Below are 22,248 nucleotides of genomic sequence, written 5' to 3' on the forward strand. Positions count from 1 at the left end.
CCGCTGGCTGCATGCTGGCTGCAATATTGGATTGAAGTTCATACTCTGTCCTCCGTAGTACATGCCTGCATAAGGCAAGATTGCACATTGTGCAGGCATGTACTATGGAGGACAGAGAATGAACTTCAATCCAATATTGCAGCCAGCATGCAGCCAGCGGGTAAGGAAAGGGTGAATCAAAAACCCCAAAACCCCGCCTCCATGGCTGAAGATTGTTCCCTCCAAATTCAGGTGACAGTGTCCCTTTAAATTAACCGAGACATAAATTTGGCCATATTGGTTTATGTAATTAAATTAAATGAGCAGCAAGTAGTAAATGTAACCAGATTCATAGATTTATATGATGTTGTAATGTAACTCCCAAATATGATAATTATTAGCTGCAACAATCACTGTACGTAAAAAAAAGGGGGAGAAACAAAATAAAGATGTGGAAAATAGTACCAGGTAGTATAAAAAATATTGTACCAGCCAAATAAATATATAAATTGCAAACCTCATATTAGATACAAGGAACAAAGGAAAAAAATAAATATGAATGAAATAAAACCCAGTTGGGTAATGTAGAGGCCCGGTTGCATGATGAGGCTGAGCTGTTCCCCATCACTCACTCCCAGGGCCGGACTGACAATCTGGCAAATGCCAGAAGGGCCTGTTTGGTCATGGGCTGCTTGTCTGCTGCATTGTTAACAGAATCAGTGTTCTCCAGACACCCATAATGTTAAGAGTTGTGACGGAGAACAAAGTGGCTGGCTCTGTCACTAACCCCAGCAGCCACGGGTATCATTAGAAGTATTGGTCTTGAAGTAAATCTTGCTTTCCTCCTTCCAGGGTAATATTAGTAATATATTCCATCTGGTTCTTGGGGACGGGGGCGGCATGGGCCTGGGTGATTTCAAATGCCAGGGCTGAATTTTAGACCCAGTCCGTACCTGCTCGCTTCTATGCATGTTTCGGATAAGCTTCCTTAGGGAAGTCAAAATCTTGACTGGGAATGAATTGGGGGAAGAACTGGAGACCAGAAGAAAACAAATCCAGGGACCTATAATGGTGCACTACACCTTCGACTCCAAAGATGTTGTAGTCATTGACGAGCTTCATTTAAAGTCTCAGGGTTTAACAACACATTTTAGAACTATAGAATCTATTTCATGAATAACATCTGAGACTCGGTGGCTCAGTGGTTAGCACTGCAGCCTTGCAGCGCTGGGGTCCTGGGTTAAAACCCCACCAAGGACAACATCTGCAAGGAGTTTGTATGTTCTCCCCGTGTTTGCGTGCATTTCCTCCGGGTACTCTGGTTTCCTACCACACTCCAACGACATACGGATAGGGAATTTAGATTGTGAGCCCCATCGGGGACAGCGATTATAATGTGTACAAAAACTGTAAAGCGCTGCGGAATATGTTAGCGCTATATAAAAATAAAGATTATTATTATTATTATGAGAAAAAGAAACTGCAGTCCTGAAGCACGTTGTCAAACCTCGAGACTTCAAATTAAGCTCAACATTGACTTCTGCATATTTGGAAATGAAGATATATTGCCCCGTTACAGTTGTCTGGATTTTCTTTCACCTGGTCTCCAATTCGGATGCCTATAATGTTGATTGATATTCCTTGAAGAACTCCTTGGCTACAATCTACCATTCTTGATCCTATTCAATAGTGTTGTGCCTAGACATAGGTGAATACTTTAATTGTGGTCTCCCTATACAACGTTCTTATGTGCCATCACACTTGTGCTGACGTACTAACCCTGTGGAGTAACATCTTGTTCTCTTCTTTTATGGTCACTATTGTCAAATTACTCCTAACTATGACTGTGCCCGGTTTTACTTTTCTTTAAGCAGATGATGGCAGATGAAGTTTATGGCTAAAGTGTCACCTAAAAGTTGCATAATTTAAGTTTTTATTCAATCTTTAGCCCAAGTGATGGAAGGAAGAATAACTTTACGATACATTACTGGTAACTTCAGATAGGGACACCTATCAACTGAGTCGACTTTCCTAGACTTACGGATTAAGACCTAACTTGAAGTACTGCAAGGTGGCATCACTGTGTAGGTTCTAAGATGCTAGGGTGTAGACGAGTCTGCTCTGGGCACTACTATTTAGAGCAATTCAGGGACATCATTTGAGGTTATAGGCTCTTGGGTCTGAGAACACAGCATTGTCTTGAGATTACAACTAGATTTAGAGTTGGGCACATAGCTAAAACTTTTCTGACTACTGACTGACATGTTCTCACTAGTAAAATAAGCACAATAAATGACTTTTATATGTATGTAGTCAGACTACAGACTTCCACATACCTCACTCCCAAAAATTGTGGCTGTTCTCCAGGGGCACTGGTCTCTGTCTCCATTTTCAAGCTGTCAATATGAGCAATGGAGATGACAGTTGCTGCCACATACCAAGGTAGACCCATAAAGGAGCAAACAGCCATAAGAATGCCAACCCAGAAGAGATCTAGGTGATAACCACATGCTTTCTGAAAAGACAAAAGATATTTCCCCAATACACGTCTTTCATTGTCCCACACAAAGTATGGGAAATAGTTCTTATATTTATTTGATAGCTTTGATATGTTTTACATTTAACATTCTGATAAATCTTACATGATGTTAATTATAGTTTGCTGACATACTCATAATCTCCAGTTAAAAATGACAATAGAAAAGAGAAATTCTACTTTCTGTACCCTTAGCTTGTGCTCCTTTCGGTTTACGATGACTGCTGTAATCTGTTCATCCATGAAAATCAGGATTGTCACCAGCAGAGCAGGCAATGCACTGGCCAGGTAGATCCACCAAGGATTCTTTCCAAATGGAAAAACAAACCAGCCCCGGTCTGATCGTGTTGGCTAGGAATAAATTAAAGAAGAGAGATTTTCAACACAAATTTACTTGTAAGTTTTTAGAGCTCAATTTCTGAAGAACTGTGAAAGTTTTTGGACTTTCATGGGAAAAGAAGAAAACATTTAAAACTAAATATTATCCTGACATATAGGTACATAAAGATTGCACAAGAAGACCCTCAGGAGGGAGAAGGATCCAACAAAATAGTAAGTCCTAAAGGTCCAGAAGAAGACTACCCCATTGCGGTCATAGAATCCTAGAATGTTAGAGTTGGAAGAGACCTCCAGGGTCATCATGTCCAACCCCTGCTCAATGCAGTATGCACTAAACCATCTCAGACAGATGTCTGTCCAGCCTCTGTTTTGAAGACTTCCATTGAAGAAGAACTCACCACCTCTCATGGAAGTCTGTTTCACTCATTGATCACCTTCACTGTCAATTTTTTTTTCTAATATCTAATCTGTATCTTCTCCCTTCCAGTTTCATTCCATTGCTTCTTGTTTTTTCATGTGCAAATGAGAATAAGGATGTTCCCTCTACACCGTTTCCTATGGACTAGTCAGCCCTCTTTCCATGTTATCACACCCCTATGGGCATAATAACATAATTTGTATGAGCTGGCCTCATCTCAAGCTCATGCAAATCATGCGCATGCGCGCAGCTGAATATGTGATTTGCATATCAATTCAAGCACTGATTTCTAAGTTATGGAGGAATGGACTGGCCATGCAAAGGTATTGATGCACTGTGAAACAGCTTCATGCACGTATAAGTAGTTTGGGGAATGAGATCATGCTGGCATATTCCCTTTAAGATTATTGACTTGGCTAATTTAAAAGTCCTTGTCTTTTTACCAGCCTATTTAATGTTTGGCAAAAACCAACTACAGTAGGGTTTATGTTTCCTTAATGGAAAGCCCCAATGTGATTAATTGAGTTGAGTCATAAAGAAGGGATTTTCGTATGAATGAAATTTTAGGTTTCCATCTGCCAACATGCTACTGTCTATTTTATCATATTCTTTACCTTAAACTCAGTAGGCACTTGAAGTTTAGGAGTATTTAATCCAGAGAGCATGTCCAGACCAACAAACATTAGAATGGACACGAAGATTGAGAAGTCGCTAATAAGTTTACGAAGCTTAAGAATGCAGCATGTAAAAAGAGAAAGTTAGAAAAAGTTAGAAAAGGCCATAAATATGCATTGTATTCTGTGCAATAAATGCCACATCTGTCTGCCAATCTACTATGAGCAAGGTGATGCATAAGACATGTTACAGTAGGTTACAGTGTCAGGCCACAAGAGGATTGTGAGGGTTTAGGATTGACATAGGTGAAGAAAAGCATATAGACACCAGAGGCCAACCTTAATTTCGCTAGGAACATGCAATTTAGGTGTCTCCAGCTCAAAATATGCATCCACACCACAGAAGACAAGGATGGCGATGACAATGGCAAAATCAGACACCAGGGTGCGAAGCTAAGGAAACAGGTAAAAGGCATGGTTATCAAGAATATCATAACACAACACAATGGAAAATATTGCCGTTTTTCCTATAGAATACGGCTACAAGTAGGTATCCCCAGATGTGTGCCTGCAATGGGTAAGCACTCCTGAAGTGTAAGGGGTAAGCACTACCGATGTGCAAGGGGTAAGCACATCTGATTTGTAAGGGGTAAGCAATCCTGATGTGTAAGGGGTAAGCACATCTGCTATGTAAGAGGGTAAGCACTCCTGTAAGGGGTAAGCACTCCTGATGTGCAAGGGGTAAGCACTCCCGACGTGTAAGGGGTATGCACATCCGCTGTGTAAGGGGTAAGCACTCCCGACATGTAAGGGGTAAACACTCCTAACGTGTAAGGGGTGAACACTAACGACATGTAAGGAGTAAGCACTCCCGATGAGTAAGGGGTAAGCACTCCTGACGTGTAAGGAATAAGCACTCCCAATATATAAGGGTTAAGCACTCCCAGTGTGTAAGGGGTAAGCACTCCCAACATGTAAGGGGTAAGCACTCCCAGTGTGTAAGGGGTAAACACTCCCAATGTGTAAGGGGTAAGCACTCCCAATGTGTAAGGGGTAAGCACTCCCAATGTGTATGGGGTAAACACTCCCAATGTGTAAGGGGTAAGCACTCCCAATGTGTAAGGGGTAAGCACTCCTGACGTGTAACAGTTAAGCACTCCCAATGTGTAAGGAGTAAGCACTCCTGACGTGTAACGGTTAAGCACTCCCAATGTGTAAGGGGTAAGCACTCCCAGTGTGCAAGGGGTAAGCACTCCCAATGTGTAAGGGGTAAGCACTCCCAATGTGTAAGGGGTAAGCACTCCTGACGTGTAACGGTTAAGCACTCCCAATGTGTAAGGGGTAAGCACTCCCAATGTGTATGGGGTAAACACTCCCAATGTGTAAGGGGTAAGCACTCCCAATGTGTAAGGGGTAAGCACTCCCAATGTGTAAGGGGTAAGCACTCCCAATGTGTAAGGGGTAAGCACTCCCAATGTGTATGGGGTAAACACTCCCAATGTGTAAGGGGTAAGCACTCCCAATGTGTAAGGGGTAAGCACTCCCAATGTGTAAGGGGTAAGCACTCCTGACGTGTAACGGTTAAGCACTCCCAATGTGTAAGGGGTAAGCACTCCTGACGTGTAACGGTTAAGCACTCCCAATGTGTAAGGGGTAAGCACTCCCAGTGTGTAAGGGGTAAGCATTCCCAATGTGTAAGGGGTAAGCACTCCCAGTGTGTAAGGGGTAAGCATTCCCAATGTGTAAGGGGTAAGCACTCCCAGTGTGTAAGGGGTAAGCACTCCCAATGTGTAAGGGGTAAGCACTCCCAATGTGTAAGGGGTAAGCACTCCCAGTGTGTAAGGGGTAAGCACTCCCAGTGTGTAAGGGGTAAGCACTCCCAGTGTGTAAGGGGTAAGCACTCCCAGTGTGTAAGGGATAAGCACTCCCAATGTGTAAGGGGTAAGCACTCCCAGTGTGTAAGGGGTAAGCACTCCCAGTGTGTAAGGGGTAAGCACTCCCAATGTGTAAGGGGTAAGCACTCCCAGTGTGTAAGGGGTAAGCACTCCCAGTGTGTAAGGGGTAAGCACTCCCAGTGTGTAAGGGGTAAGCACTCCCAGTGTGTAAGGGGTAAGCACTCCCAGTGTGTAAGGGATAAGCACTCCCAATGTGTAAGGGGTAAGCACTCCCAGTGTGTAAGGGGTAAGCACTCCCAGTGTGTAAGGGGTAAGCACTCCCAATGTGTAAGGGGTAAGCACTCCCAGTGTGTAAGGGGTAAGCACTCCCAGTGTGTAAGGGGTAAGCACTCCCAGTGTGTAAGGGGTAAACACTCCCAATGTGTAAGGGGTAAGCACTCTTCCAGTGGTCACCCACTTCTTTAATCACAGGACTCTGCACCGCCTTGCTTCTAACTTATTTTTTTCGTGGTACAACAATCTGCAAGTGTTGCTTTTCCAGCAATTTGTAGGATGCAGGGTCTTTCTATGACAGCTACACAGCTCATGCCATTATTCCATCCCCTGGGTCTCATTATTACTGGAAGGAAAACAGTAACCAATATATTTTCTGCTTTGCTAAGAGTGTGTGCCAACACTGACCCCATGCTGACTCCTGCTCTGAAAATTCATTTTCGGAGATTAACACGTTACACACCTGCACTCAAGTGATTCATTGGCCATAACTGGACAGTCTCCCTGCTACTCTGCCAACCAGGCATGATGATCGAGGCTCTCATAGTAAGACAGCAGCTGAGCTGGCCCCAAAAACTCACTGGCCCTGCCTTCATTGCTACACACACAAAAGCAGCCATAGCTTGCAGCAAAAAATAAGATATATAAATATATAATTCGGTGGATAACATAACAAATGGGCAGTGCCCAACAAAAAGTGGTCAACATGTCCCAACTACAGTTTCCTGCAAATAAAGGAATTCTTCATCTGTTATTGGCTACAATGTTAAAAAAAAGGTTATACTGAAGGACATATATTTGTTTTTCGACACCACTGCATTGTGCACTGGAGCTTTTCTACCAACATTTGCAAATGTTGAGCCAACATCAGATGATCCTACCACAACACTTATATTAACAATGGCTAGAAAAAAAATCCAAACTAACAGATCCCATGTCGTCATCCAAACAATAGTGGACAAAATGTTCAAAATGGTCCACCATTTCAGCTGACTATTGTATAGGCAGGTTTATTATGTTCACGTGGCACTTTCCTAACCACTCTCCTCCCCCATGAAGGGTGTGTCTACCATAGCGGCAGTCTACCATGGGGCTTGAGTATAGAAGAGTCCCAATCCATGATGGCCTCGTCTCCATTCTAATGTAAGATCCTTTAGATGATTGTGGACTTTACACATCCAATTATATTTGCAAACGCAGAGCAGAAAATGTAATCGAGCCTTGAGAATGGGATTTAGAGTATGGTGGCCACACAGTTCCCAACAGGACCTTCTATAATGATGACACAGTGGATGCATACATCTCCTTACCTTGGTGGGAAAGTATCGGCTAAACTTGAATTTCTTTAGCGTTAAGGTCATAGAATAAGTTCCAAAGAAAAGGATGAAGGACATTAGTGCCAGGTCAGGCACATAGTTGCATGAGTTTCCCAGCAGGCTTCCTCCATATTTCAGACATTCCTTCATACTAAGCTGGCTCCAGTCCAACGCTGTGTTATTCATGACATTGTACTTGGAATTCATGTAAGGAAGATGATAACCAACATAGTTTTAGAACAGCAGTACTCCATGCTTCTGCAAGTATATCATTTCTAGCTATTCATGTCCTGCAGTTATCGGCATAACATGTGCACGGCTTAATGGTTTATTGGGTATTTGTAGGATATCTCTACTCTGTTTTATTGCATCCAGCCTGAAATTAGCTATAACACACACACACACACTCACACACACACACACACACACACTCACACACACACACACACTCACACACCTATTCATTGGAAGCCATTCCAGTTGACTACATGATGAGTGCTGCCTAAATGAATGCGGGGTGGGGGGTGGGGGCTTTGTAAAGTTGTCATCAGTGGTAATTTAAGGAATCTGAGGTTCAACTCCTTCACCCCTTGGGGCATTTTCAGTTTTTTTTTTTTTTTCGTTTTTTGCTCTCCTTCTTCTCAGAGCCATGACCTTTTTATTTTGGGCTTGTTTTTGTGGGCCTGTTTTTTTGCAGGGCAAGTTGTACATTTGAACATCGATTTTACCATAAAATGTACTGGAAAAACAGAAAAAAAAATTGGTGTGGTGAAGTTGCAAAAAAAAAGTGCAATTCCACAATTGTTTTTGGGTTTGTTTTTTTTACCATGTTCACTAACTGCTAAACCTGACCTGCCATTATGATTCTATAGGTCATTGCGAGTTCACAGACACCAAACATGTCTAGGTTGTTTTTTATCTAAGTGGTGAAAAAAAGGCCGAAGTTTGTTAAAAAAAATAAAATAAATAGCGCCATTTTCCAAGACCCGTAACGTCTCCATTTTTCGGGATCTAGGGTTGGGTGATGGCTTATTTTTTGTGCTCCGAGCTGACGTTTTTATCTATATTAATTTGAGCTAGATACAATCTTTTGATTGCCCGTTATTGCATTTTATTACAATGTTGCGGCGACCAAAACAATGTAGTTCCGGCATTTACATTTTTTTTCTCGTTGTGCCGTTTACAGATCGGATTAATAATTTTTATATTTTGATAGAGCGGGCGTTTATGAATATGTGATACCAAATATGTGCATTTTTTATTGTTTTTTTTAATGGGTCAGTAGAGAGGTGATATGAACTGTTATATTTAAAAAAAACATATATTTTTTTAATTTTTTTTTTTACTTTTCATTTGCTTTAATAGTCTCCTGGGGAGAATTGAAGCTGCGATCATGGAAGATTGGCAATCTTCAGACCCCAGTAGTCATGCCAACCCATCGGCACCCTGCGATCATGTGACAGGGCACAGATGGGTGGTGCTAGTGACGCAATTCCGTTGCGATCATGTTAAATACTGCTGTCAGAGATTGACAGTGGCATTTAACATGTTTTCATCCACAGGTGGATCGCGATTCCATCCGTGGCTGTTAGAGGCACATGACAGCTGATGAAATCAGCTTTTATGTGCCGGAAAAGATCTGAGCTCTCAGCACCGGGGAAGGCACGACATATGACGTACATATTTATACATCATATGTCATGAAGGTGTTGAATGGGATCTGTCATGTCCAAAAATGCTATTTACCTGCTGATATAAGGTTGATCAGTAGGTAAATCCTGTTTGCCTTATTGGAGCATCAGCTACATGGCGAAAATGAATTTATATCCTTCCAGTCATAGGGCGATGCAGGGAGCCGTTATAGTCAATGATCAAATTACAATAAGAGCATTGTAATTACTGCCTGGAACTTTGAGTGATAGCCTGTCGGCAGAGTTTTTATGCAGTGTATAATCCTACACTTACAGGAAGTCAATGCCAATTAATGAAAATATATTAACTTTATTTGAGATACAAAACAAAGTTTAAAAAGTTGTCTATGGAGATACACATGTGCAGTGTGCAGTAGAGGCTAAGTACAGGAGAGTGATTACAGCCGCTCTCTCAGCATATTGTAGGCTGTTATAGCTCCCTGCACAGCCCCAATGACTGGAAATGAGCTGCTACAGAGAGGATATAAGTTTACTTTTTCCCTGTAGCCGCTCTTGCAGTAAGACTGCCAGGCAGGATTATAAAGCTATTGGCCGGCCGCGTTGCCATGGGGATGGGCTGTGATGACACACGTCCTCCCGCCCATACTCCATCGCGCGTGGCCGCTCTCGCCAGCGGTGAACAGTCACATCATGATGGGAACGTGCGCTGATTTGCCTGAGGGCCCCACTTTCCCCTTATACCCCAGCCCTCCCTTTTATTAGCCACGCCTCCTGACGAAGCCACGATGGTGAAACGCGCGTCGAGGCCTCCTGTTGTGAATTCTGTTGTCAAGCTCCCTCCTGTGGTCATGAATGGTACTTCGGCTGGTTCTGTCCATGGGCTTCCTCTGGTGGCTGTGAGTGGAGCTGCTGCTCCTGAGTTTCCATCCACAGGTGACGAGGTTAATTCGTTAGCTGGCTGCTCTATTTAACTCCACTTAGATCATTGCTCCATGCCAGCTGTCAATGTTCTAGTATTGGTCTAGTTCGCTCCTGGATCGTTCTGGTGACCTGTCTTCTCCAGCAGAAGCTAAGTTCCTGTTTGTTTTTCACTTGTTGCTATTTTTCTGTCCAGCTTGCTATTTTGATTTTTGTCTTGCTTGCTGGAAGCTCTGGGATGCAGAGTGGCGCCTCCGCACCGTGAGTCGGTGCAGAGGGTCTTTTTGCGGACTCTGCGTGGTTTTTTGTAGTTTTTGTGCTGACCGCAAAGTTACCTTTCCTATCCTCTGTCTGTTCAGTAAGTCGGGCCTCTCTTTGCTAAAATCGATTTAATCTCTGTGTTTGTGATTTTCATCTTAACTCAAAGTCATTATATGTGGGGGGTTGCCTTTTCCTTTGGGGAATTTCTCTGAGGCAAGGTAGGCTTTATTTTTCTATCTTTAGGGCTAGCTAGTTCTGAGGCTGTGACGAGTTGCATAGGGAGCTATAGGAGCAATCCACGGCTATTTCTAGTGTGTGTGATAGGATTAGGGATTGTGGTCAGCAGAGTTCCCACTTCCCAGAGCTTGTCCTTTATTATTATAACTATCAGGTCTTTCCGTGTGCTCTTAACCACCAGGTCCATTATTGTCCTAACCAACAGGTCATAACAGTACAGCTGGCCCAAAGTATTAATGCATCTCAATAGAGGGATAAGAGAAGTTCTGAGACCATTTTTTTTCCTTTGCAGTGTGTTTTGTCTCTCTTCTCCCCTTTACCTCTGGGTGGTTCAGGACACAGGTGTAGATATGGACATTCAAGGTCTGTCCTCTTGGATGGATAATCTCACTGCAAGGGTACAAAACATTCAAGATTTTGTGGTTCAGAATCCGATGTCAGAGGCTAGGATTCCAATTCCTGATTTGTTTTTTGGGGATAGATCTAAGTTTCTGAATTTCAAAAATAATTGTAAATTGTTTCTTGCTTTGAAACCTCACTCCTCAGGTGACCCTGTTCAACAAGTGAAAATCATTATTTCTTTGTTACGTGGTGACCCTCAAGACTGGGCATTTTCCCTTGCGCCAGGAGATCCGGCATTGTGTGATGTTGATGCGTTTTTTCTGGTGCTTGGATTGCTTTATGACGAACAAAATTCAGTGGATCAGGCAGAGAAAATCTTGCTGGCTCTGTGTCAGGGTCAGGATGAGGTAGAGATATATTGTCAGAAGTTTAGGAAGTGGTCTGTACTCACTCAGTGGAATGAGTGTGCCCTGGCAGCAATTTTCAGAAAGGGTCTCTCTGAAGCCCTTAAGGATGTCATGGTGGGATTTCCCATGCCTGCTGGTCTGAATGAGTCTATGTCTTTGGCCATTCAGATCAATCGACGCTTGCGTGAGCGTAAAGCTGTGCACCATTTGGCGGTATTATCTGAGCATAGACCTGAGCCTATGCAATGTGATAGGACTTTGACCAGAGCTGAACGGCAAGAACACAGACGTCGGAATGGGCTGTGTTTTTACTGTGGTGATTCCACTCATGCTATCTCCGATTGTCCTAAGCGCACTAAGCGGTTCGCTAGGTCTGCCACCATTGGTACGGTAAAGTCGAAATTTCTTTTGTCTGTTACTCTGATTTGCTCTTTGTCATCCTATTCTGTTATGGCATTTGTGGATTCAGGCGCTGCCCTGAATTTGATGGACTTGGAGTTTGCTAGGCGCTGTGGTTTTTTCTTGGAGCCCTTGCAGTATCCTATTCCATTGAGAGGAATTGATGCTACGCCTTTGGCCAAGAATAAGCCTCAGTACTGGACCTAATTGACCATGTGCATGGCTCCTGCACATCAGGAGGATATTTGCTTTTTGGTGTTGCATAATTTGCATGATGTGGTCGTTTTGGGGTTGCCATGGCTACAGGTCCATAATCCAGTATTGGATTGGAAATCTATATCTGTGTCCAGCTGGGGTTGTCAGGGGGTACATGGTGATGTTCCATTTTTGACAATTTCTTCTTCCACTCCTTCTGAAGTCCCGGAGTTTTTGTCGGATTACCGGGATATATTTGATGAGCCCAAATCCAGTGCCCTACCTCCTCATAGGGATTGCGATTGTGCTATTAATTTGATTCCTGGTAGTAAGTTTCCTAAGGGCCGACTGTTCAATTTATCTGTGCCAGAACACGCCGCTATGCGGAGTTATATAAAGGAATCCTTAGAGAAAGGCCATATTCGCCCGTCGTCATCACCGTTAGGAGCAGGTTTCTTTTTTGTGGCCAAGAAGGATGGTTCTTTGAGACCTTGTATTGATTACCGCCTTCTTAATAAAATTACAGTCAAATTTCAGTATCCTTTGCCGCTGCTGTCTGATTTGTTTGCTCGTATTAAAGGGGCTAGTTGGTTCACCAAGATAGATCTTCGAGGGGCGTATAATCTTGTGCGTATTAAACAGGGCGATGAATGGAAAACAGCATTTAATACGCCCGAGGGCCATTTTGAGTACCTGGTTATGCCATTCGGGCTTTCCAATGCTCCATCAGTATTTCAGTCCTTTATGCATGACATCTTCCGAGAGTACCTGGATAAATTCCTGATTGTATATTTGGATGATATTTTGGTCTTTTCGGACGATTGGGAGTCTCATGTGAAGCAGGTCAGAATGGTGTTCCAGGTCCTTCGTGCGAATTCCTTGTTTGTGAAGGGGTCAAAGTGTCTCTTTGGAGTTCAGAAGGTTTCATTTTTGGGTTTCATTTTTTCCCCTTCTACTATCGCGATGGACCCTGTTAAAGTCCAGGCCATTTATGATTGGACTCAGCCGACATCTGTGAAGAGCCTGCAAAAGTTCCTGGGCTTTGCTAATTTTTATCGTCACTTCATCGCTAATTTTTCTAGTGTTGCTAAACCGTTGACTGATTTGACCAAGAAGGGTGCTGATGTGGTCAATTGGTCTTCTACGGCTGTGGAAGCTTTTCAGGAGTTGAAGCGTCGTTTTTCTTCTGCCCCTGTGTTGTGCCAGCCAGATGTTTCGCTCCCATTTCAGGTCGAGGTTGATGCTTCTGAGATTGGAGCAGGGGCTGTTTTGTCGCAAAGAAGTTCTGATGGCTCGGTGATGAAACCATGTGCTTTCTTTTCTAGAAAGTTTTCGCCTGCTGAGCGCAATTATGATGTTGGCAATCTAGAGTTGTTGGCCATGAAGTGGGCATTCGAGGAGTGGCGTCATTGGCTTGAAGGAGCCAAGCATCGCGTGGTGGTCTTGACGGATCACAAGAATTTGACTTATCTCGAGTCTGCCAAACGGTTGAATCCTAGACAGGCTTGATGGTCGCTATTTTTCTCCCGTTTTGATTTTGTGGCTTCGTACCTTCCGGGCTCTAAGAATGTGAAGGCTGATGCCCTGTCAAGGAGTTTTGTGCCTGACTCTCCGGGTGTTCCTGAGCCGGCGGGTATTCTCAAAGAGGGGGTAATTTTGTCTGCCATCTCCCCTGATTTGCGGCGGGTGCTGCAAAAATTTCAGGCTGATAGACCTGACCGTTGCCCAGTGGAGAAATTGTTTGTCCCTGATAAATGGACTAGTAGAGTTATCTCTGAGGTTCATTGTTCGGTGTTGGCTGGTCATCCTGGAATCTTTGGTACCAGAGATTTGGTGGCTAGATCCTTTTGGTGGCCGTCTTTGTCACGGGATGTGCGTTCTTTTGTGCAGTCCTGTGGGACTTGTGCTCGGGCTAAGCCCTGCTGTTCTCATGCCAGTGGGTTGCTTTTGCCCTTGCCGGTCCCGAAGAGGCCCTGGACGCATAGTTCTATGGATTTTATTTCGGATCTCCCTGTCTCTCAAAAGATGTCGGTAATTTGGGTGGTTTGTGATCGCTTCTCTAAGATGGTCCATTTGGTACCCTTGTCTAAATTGCCTTCCTCCTCTGATTTGGTGCCATTGTTTTTCCAGCATGTGGTTCGTTTACATGGCATTCCGGAGAACATAGTTTCGGACAGAGGTTCCCAGTTTGTTTCGAGGTTTTGGCGATCCTTTTGTGCTAGGATGGGCATTGATTTGTCTTTTTCCTTGGCTTTCCATCCTCAGACAAATGGCCAAACCGAACGAACTAATCAGACTTTGGAAACATATCTGAGATGCTTTGTTTCTGCTGATCAGGATGATTGGGTGTCCTTTTTGCCTTTGGCTGAGTTCGCCCTTAATAATCGGGCCAGCTCGGCTACTTTGGTTTCGCCGTTTTTCTGCAATTCTGGTTTCCATCCTCGTTTCTCTTCAGGGCAGGTTGAGTCTTCGGACTGTCCTGGTGTAGATACTGTGGTGGATAGGTTGCAGCAGATTTGGACTCATGTGGTGGACAATTTGACATTGTCCCAGGAGAAGGCTCAACGTTTCACTAACCGCCGGCGCTGTGTGGGTCCCCGACTTCGTGTTGGAGATTTGGTTTGGTTGTCGTCTCGTTATGTTCCTATGAAGGTTTCCTCTCCTAAGTTTAAGCCTCGTTTCATTGGTCCGTATAAGATTTCTGAGGTTCTCAATCCAGTGTCATTTCGTTTGACCCTTCCAGCTTCTTTTGCCATCCATAATGTGTTCCATAGGTCGTTATTGCGGAGATACGTGGCGCCTGTGGTTCCATCCGTTGATCCTCCTGCCCCGGTGTTGGTTGAGGGGGAGTTGGAGTATGTGGTGGAGAAGATTTTGGATTCTCGTATTTCGAGACGGAAACTCCAGTACCTGGTCAAGTGGAAGGGTTATGGTCAGGAAGATAATTCCTGGGTTTTTGCCTCTGATGTTCATGCTGCCGATCTGGTTCGTGCCTTTCATTTGGCTCGTCCTGGTTGGCCTGGGGGCTCTGGTGAGTGTTCGGTGATCCCTCCTCAAGGGGGGGGTACTGTTGTGAATTCTGTTGTCAAGCTCCCTCCTGTGGTCATGAATGGTACTTCGGCTGGTTCTGTCCATGGGCTTCCTCTGGTGGCTGTGAGTGGAGCTGCTGCTTCTGAGTTTCCTTCCACAGGTGACGAGGTTAATTCGTTAGCTGGCTGCTCTATTTAACTCCACTTAGATCATTGCTCCATGCCAGCTGTCAATGTTCTAGTATTGGTCTAGTTCGCTCCTGGATCGTTCTGGTGACCTGTCTTCTCCAGCAGAAGCTAAGTTCCTGTTTGTTTTTCACTTGTCACTCTGCGTGGTTTTTTGTAGTTTTTGTGCTGACCGCAAAGTTACCTTTCCTATCCTCTGTCTGTTCAGTAAGTCGGGCCTCTCTTTGCTAAAATCTATTTCATCTCTGTGTTTGTGATTTTCATCTTAACTCACAGTCATTATATGTGGGGGGCTGCCTTTTCCTTTGGGGAATTTCTCTGACGCAAGGTAGGCTTTATTTTTCTATCTTTAGGGCTAGCTGGTTCTGAGGCTGTGACGAGTTGCATAGGGAGCTATAGGAGCAATCCACGGCTATTTCTAGTGTGTGTGATAGGATTAGGGATTGCGGTCAGCAGAGTTCCCACTTCCCAGAGCTTGTCCTTTATTATTATAACTATCAGGTCTTTCCGTGTGCTCTTAACCACCAGGTCCATTATTGTCCTAACCACCAGGTCATAACAGCCTCCTCTGTTTACAGCACATCGGCACTTTATGATAAATATGCCCCAAGGTAATTATATACAATAGTTATACATATACTAGATGGTGGCCCGATTCTAACGTATCGGGTATTCTAGAATATGTAGGTAGTATATAGCACAGGCTACGTACTATATTGCACAGTGACGTAGTATATAACACAACCGACGTAGTATATAACAGAGCTACGTAGTATGTAACACAGCGTACATAGCCACGTAGTGTATTGTACAGCTATGTAGTGTATTGCACAGGCACGTAGTATATTGGTCAGCCGCGTAGTATGTAGCAGAGCTATGTAGTATATAACATAGCCACATCGTATATCGTAGTATATTGCACTGCCACGTAGTATATAACAGAGCCACGTAGTATATTGCACAGTCGATGTAGTATATAACAGAACCGACACAGCCACATAGTATATTGCACAGCTACAGTCATGGCCAAAAGTATTGACACCCCTGCAATTCTGTCAGATAATACTCAGTTTCTTCCTGAAAATGATTGCAAACACAAATTATTTGGTATTATTATCTTCATTTAATTTGTCTTAAATGAAAAAACACAAAAGAGAATGAAGCAAAAAGCAAAACATTGATCATTTCACACAAAACTCCAAAAATGGGCCAGACAAAAGTATTGGTACCCTCAGCCGAATACTTGGTTGCACAACCTTTAGCCAAAATAACTGCGACCAACCGCTTCCGGTAACCATCAATGAGTTTCTTACAATGCTCTGCTGGAATTTTAGACCATTCTTCTTTGGCAAACTGCTCCAGGTCCCTGATATTTGAAGGGTGCCTTCTCCAAACTGCCATTTTTAGATCTCTCTACAGGTGTTCTATGGGATTCAGGTCTGGACTCATTGCTGGCCACCATAGAAGTCTCCAGTGCTTTCTCTCAAACCATTTTCTAGTGCTTTTTGAAGTGCGTTTTGGGTAATTGTCCTGCTGGAAGACCCATGACCTCTGAGGGAGACCCAGCTTTCTCACACTGGGCCCTACATTATGCTGCAAAATTTGTTGGTAGTCTTCAGACTTCATAATGCCATGCACATGGTCAAGCAGTCCAGTGCCAGAGGCAGCAAAGCAACCCCAAAACATCAGGGAACCTCCGCCATGTTTGACTGTAGGGACCGTGTTCTTTTCCTTGAATGCCTCTTTTTTCTCCTGTAAACTCTATGTTGATGCCTTTGCCCAAAAAGCTCTGCTTTTGTCTCATCTGACCAGAGAACATTCTTCCAAAACGTTTTAGGCTTTTTCAGGCAAGTTTTGGCAAACTCCAGCCTGGCTTTTTTATGTCTCGGGGTAAGAAGTGGGGTCTTCCTGGGTCTCCTACCATATAGTCCCTTTTCATTCACATGTCGACGAATAGTACGGGTTGACACTGTTGTACCCACGGACTGCAGGGCAGCTTGAACTTGTTTGGATGTTAGTCAAGGTTCTTTATCCAACATCCGCACAATCTTGCGTTGAAATCTCTTGTCAATTTTTCTTTTCCGTCCACATCTAGGGAGGTTAGCCACAGTGCCATGGGCTTTACACTTCTTGATGACACTGCGCACGGTAGACACAGGAACATTCAGGTCTTTGGAGATGGACTTGTAGCCTTGAGATTGCTCATGCTTCCTCACAATTTGGTTTCTCAAGTCCTCAGACAGTTTTTTGGTCTTCTTTCTTTTCTCTATGCTCAATGTGGTACACACAAGGACACAGGACAGCGGTTGAGTCAACTTTAATCCATGTCAACTGGCTGCAAGTGTGATTTAGTTATTGCCAACACCTGTTAGGTGCCACAGGTAAGTTACAGGTGCTGTTAATTACACAAATTAGAGAAGCATCACATGATTTTTTGAACAGTGCCAATACTTTTGTCCACCCCCTTTTTTATGTTTGGTGAGGAATTATATCCAATTTGGCTTTAGGACAATTCTTTTTGTGTTTTTTCTTTTAAGACAAATTAAATGAAGATAATAATACCAAATAATTTGTGTTTGCAATCATTTTCAGGAAGAAAATGAGTATTATCTGACAGAATTGGAGGGGTGTCAATACTTTTGGCCATGACTGTACGTAGTATATAGCACAGAGCACGTAGTATATTGCACAGCCACATAGTATATTGGACAGTCACGTTGTATATTGCACAGTCACGTTGTATATTGTCCAGCTACATCGTATATAGCACAGAGATGTAGTATATAACAGAGCCCACGCAGTATGTAACACAGCCCACGTAGTATATAGCAATGTGGGCACTATTTGCGTGGTTAAAAAAGACTTAAAATAAAAAATAAACATATACTCACCTTCCGAAGACCCCTTGAAGTCCTGTCGCCTGTGTGCCGTGCACGCGGCAGCTTCCGGTCCCAGGGTTGGTATGAGCGCAGGACCTGTGATGACATCGCGGTCACATGACCGTGACGTCATGGCAGGTCCTTCTCGCATAGCATCCTTTCACCGGAACCTGCCGCTAGCACTGCCGAGGACAGCAGGCGATGTCGGAGGGTGAGAATAACCATTTTTATTTTTTTTTATTATTATTATTTGTAACATCATATTGTTTTACTATTGATGCTGCATATGCAGCATCAATAGTAAAAGTTGGTCACACAGGGTTAATAGCTGCGTTAACGGAGTGCATTACACCGCGGCCCGTTAACTCTGGCATTAACCCTGTGTGAGCGCTCAGCGCTGACTGCAGGCAGTAAAGCAGCGGCCATTTCGCCGCCAGACTATGGCCGTCTCTGATTGGTCGTGGCAACGGTCGTGGGCGTTTTGCCACGAACAATCAGCGACTTGGATTTCCATGACAGACAGAGGCCGCGACCAATGAATATCTGTGACAGACAGACAGACAGAAAGACAGACAGACGGAAGTGACTCTTAAACAATTTTATAGTAGATGTTATAGTTGCCTGGGCGTCATTATCATGTGCTCTTGGTCCTTTGAAAAAAATGGGATTTAACCCCTAGGGATTTATTAATCTTGATTTATTGATTGCTCATTTGGGTTGGCTTCTCATTTTTTCTTATATTACTGACATTTCATTATCAACCCTACTATGACTATATAGCACATACTGGTATGTTGCTGTAGCACAGATGCTCGGATTTTTCCTGTGTTTTTTGCCAGCATTACCTTTGCCATCTATGTATGCTGGCTGCCTTTTAACTGCTGTCTTCCACTCACCATGTGTTGTCCACGTAAATTGCGTGTATATATATATATATATATATATATATATATATATATAATGTTGATGCATATGTGATATTTCAATAAACGTGTATTCATTACCTTTTGATACCTCTAATTTTTGGCATGGACGTCTGATTAAAATTTGCGTCCTTATTAATTACTAGATTGTGGCCCGATTCTAACGCATCGGGTATTCTAGAATATGCATGTCCCCGTAGTATATGGACAATGATGATTCCAGAATTCGCGGCAGACTGTGCCCGTCGCTGATTGGTCGAGGCAACCTTTATGACATCATCGTCGCCATGGCAACCATTATGACATCTACGTCGATACTGTGCCCGTCGCTGATTGGTCGAGGCGAATTCGCGGCAGACTGTGCCCATCGCTGATTGGTCGAGGCAACCTTTATGACATCATCGTCGCCATGCTGTGCCCGTCGCTGATTGGTCGAGGCCTGGTGGCCTCGACCAATCAGACACGCGGGATTTCCAGGACAGGCAAACAGACAGAAAAACCCTTAGACAATTATATATATAGATGGATAACCAGACTAATTGACAATTGTCATTGTTCCATAGCCTAGTGCTTTTTATAGGTTTATATATAGGATTATAAAGCTATTTACCTGCAGATTAACCATAAATATGAAGACAAAAAATGATTTTGGACATGACATGTTCTCCTTAACACATATTATGCTTTGTTTCACTTGCGTTTCTTCACTCCTTGATTCCATATCAGTTCTTTTGTGGTTTTACTGTTTTCAGTGCACATTCCAACAAGAAAAAGGAAAAACACTGCATGAACAAGTGTGTCCAAATTTTTGACTAGTACTGCGAACCCAAAATTCCTTCTAAATAAACAGACATCTTCAAAAACTTTCACACAGTCTATATCTAATGCTAGTCATACTTCCTTTTCTTTTTCAGACTGTCATAGTAGGTGTAAAGAGTTTGGAAACATCTTAGGCTACTTTCACACTAGCGTGGGATTCGGCCCGTCGCATTGCGTCGGGCCGAGATTCCGACGCTAGCGTTTGTTGTGCCGCACAACGGGTGCAGCGGATGCATTTCTCCGGCGCATCCGCTGCCCCATTGTGAAGTGCGGGGAGGTGGGGGCGAAGTTCCGGCCGCGCATGCGCGGTCGGAAAAAGCGGTCCATTGGCTGCAAAAAACGTTACATTTAATGTTTTTTGCTCCCGGCGGTCCGCCACAACACGGCGCAACCGTCGCAAGGCGGTTGCGACGTGTGTCAATACATCGCAATGCGTCGGTAATGTAACTCTATGGGGCAAAAACGCATCCTGCAAACAACTTTGCAGGATGCGTTTTTTCCCCTAAACAATGCATTGCGACGTATTAAAAAAAAACGCCAGTGTGAAAGTAGCCTAAGGTTGCCGTCACACTAGCAGTAGTTGGTCAGTATTTTACATCAGTGTTTGTAAGCCAAAACCAGGAGTGGGTGATAGATGCAGAAGTGGTGCTTGTGTTTCTATCATACTTTTCCTCTAATTGTTCCACTCCTGGTTTTGGCTTGCAAATACTGATGTAAAATACTGACCAAATACTGATAGTGTGACGGCAGCCTAATAGATTACATACTCCTGTCACGCGCTTCTTTCTACATTTTCTGCACTATATCCTTTATGACAGCACCTGTCATGACAGTTAACATGTCCGCTATGGAAAATACCCCTGGCATAAGGAAAGATGGAGGGTCTATTTTCAGATCTCTGCATTACTCCACTCCTGTGTTAATTCTCCTCGAAATGTACTAATACATTGCCACATAGTCGTTGCCGTTCCCCTTGTCCGTAGGGTGCGTCACTCGACAGTCATTACTGATCGGAAAGTGGCAGATTATGTAGTGACTAGTTGTCAATTTATAGAATGTGTTAACAAAAATGTATTCTGCACACTAAAACACAAAACAAATAGACAGAATTGTAATTATTAAAAGGCAAAAACTAAGCTAATAGAAGCATTTGACAACATATATTTCAACACCAGAGATATTCTACACAGATTTAATTAAATTGGCCAAGTAATGTGAAGTAATCTTCTACTACTTATTCGAGAGCCTTTTGATGAACAACATTCTTAGTTTTTCCTTCAGGTGCAAAGACGAACAGATTTTTGGCTGTTCCAACTCTTGAACAGGCCACATAAAGTTGACCATGAGAAAAGCATGGAGATTGTAAATCGATTCCAACTACTTTCAAGGACTGTCCCTGAGCCTTGTTGATGGACATAGCAATTGCCAGTCGAACAGGAAACTGGAGGCGTTTTAAATCAAAAGGCAAATCAGATGGAATGAAAACATCTTCTCCTATGGCGCATTCTGTCAAAATGGTTGCCTCAATTACATGTGGAAACAGGTTCTTAATTAAGAGTCTTGTTCCATTACACAGCTTTGATGGCTCCAAATTTCTAAATAGCAGAATAGGTGCTCCAGGTTTTAGAAAGAGGTTGTTAGGAGGAAGTCCTTGTGGCTCCAAGGAATTGAGGAACTCAGTTGGATAAAATAATGCTTGAGAAGGGTCTATTACTGTATCCACTGACTTGTAGATTGTGCACACACCTGTAAGGAGATTTAGAATTTGAAGATTGATCTTGTTGATGCTGTCATTTTTGGGAGCTAGAATAGCCCTTTCACACAGTCTGCCAGAAATTTTGAAGTGGAGTTGAATTTTTGGAAAGCCCTTTGCTTTCAACTCCTCAATGGAAGTCACAATGCAACAAAAGTTGCTTGGGAAGGTGATCTGTCCAGTGGTTGAGTTTACTGGTGCCTTGCCATTTCCAATAGTCAACAGCTGGCTCGAAAACAGTCCAGCAGAAACATCGCTTGTCATGTAGACCCTGATGTTTGTGTTCAGTGACATTTTCTTTACTTTTCTCCAAAGGTACAATGCTTTGAGACAGGCATTGAGTTCGTCTGCAGGGGGTTGATCTTGGAATAACAGGTAGTGTTTAGCGGAAGTCACCTGCCAAAACAACAATGACTCCTCCCATGATATATTTGTTTCTACGCTGGTCTTGCAGCAGTGTCTACTGCTTCCAGAGCCCTTTTGTGTGACATGGTGCATTCATCCCAAATGATGGCACTGCATTTTTGAAGCAATTTGGCCAGTCCTGATCCCTTGGCAATATTACACACGGGGCTGTCACTATGAGACAGGTTAAGTGGTAGTTTGAATGTCGAATGTGTTGTCCTGCCACCTTTTAAAAGCGTAGCTGCAATTCCAGAAGATGCCACTGCAAGTGAAATCTTTTTTTGTTGTTGAAATTTTGCCAGGAGCAAGTTGATTACAAATGTCTTTTCTGTTCCACCTGGAGCATCAAGAAAGACAATCCCACCTTTGTTGGTTTAACTGAAACTTAAAATGTAGTTATAGGCGTCCCTTTGATCTGGTACCAATATTGGCTCGTTCTGAGACAAAAATGCTGTCAGTTCATCAATATTGTA

The 22,248-nt window shown here is 43.4% G+C and overlaps 1 protein-coding gene across 4 annotated transcripts in view; it reads right to left on the reverse strand.

Moving 5' to 3' along the window:
• SLC4A5 (solute carrier family 4 member 5) overlaps positions 1–22,248 on the reverse strand; it is a 146,017-nt gene that overhangs the window by 28,497 nt on the left and 95,272 nt on the right. For 3 of the 4 annotated variants that reach the window (XM_069766522.1, XM_069766520.1, XM_069766523.1), the window contains 4 exons: positions 7,365–7,565; positions 4,226–4,339; positions 2,705–2,866; positions 2,316–2,494 (listed from right to left, as the gene is read on the reverse strand). In XM_069766522.1, the coding sequence (XP_069622623.1) occupies positions 2,316–2,494; positions 2,705–2,866; positions 4,226–4,339; positions 7,365–7,565 (656 nt within the window). Of the gene's footprint in view, positions 1–2,315; positions 2,495–2,704; positions 2,867–3,886; positions 4,001–4,225; positions 4,340–7,364; positions 7,566–22,248 lie in introns of all 4 variants that reach the window. The other variant, XM_069766521.1, reaches the window with a different exon arrangement.

This window comes from Ranitomeya imitator, chromosome 4, assembly GCF_032444005.1.
Source record: "Ranitomeya imitator isolate aRanImi1 chromosome 4, aRanImi1.pri, whole genome shotgun sequence".
Lineage (NCBI taxonomy): Eukaryota > Metazoa > Chordata > Amphibia > Anura > Dendrobatidae > Ranitomeya > Ranitomeya imitator.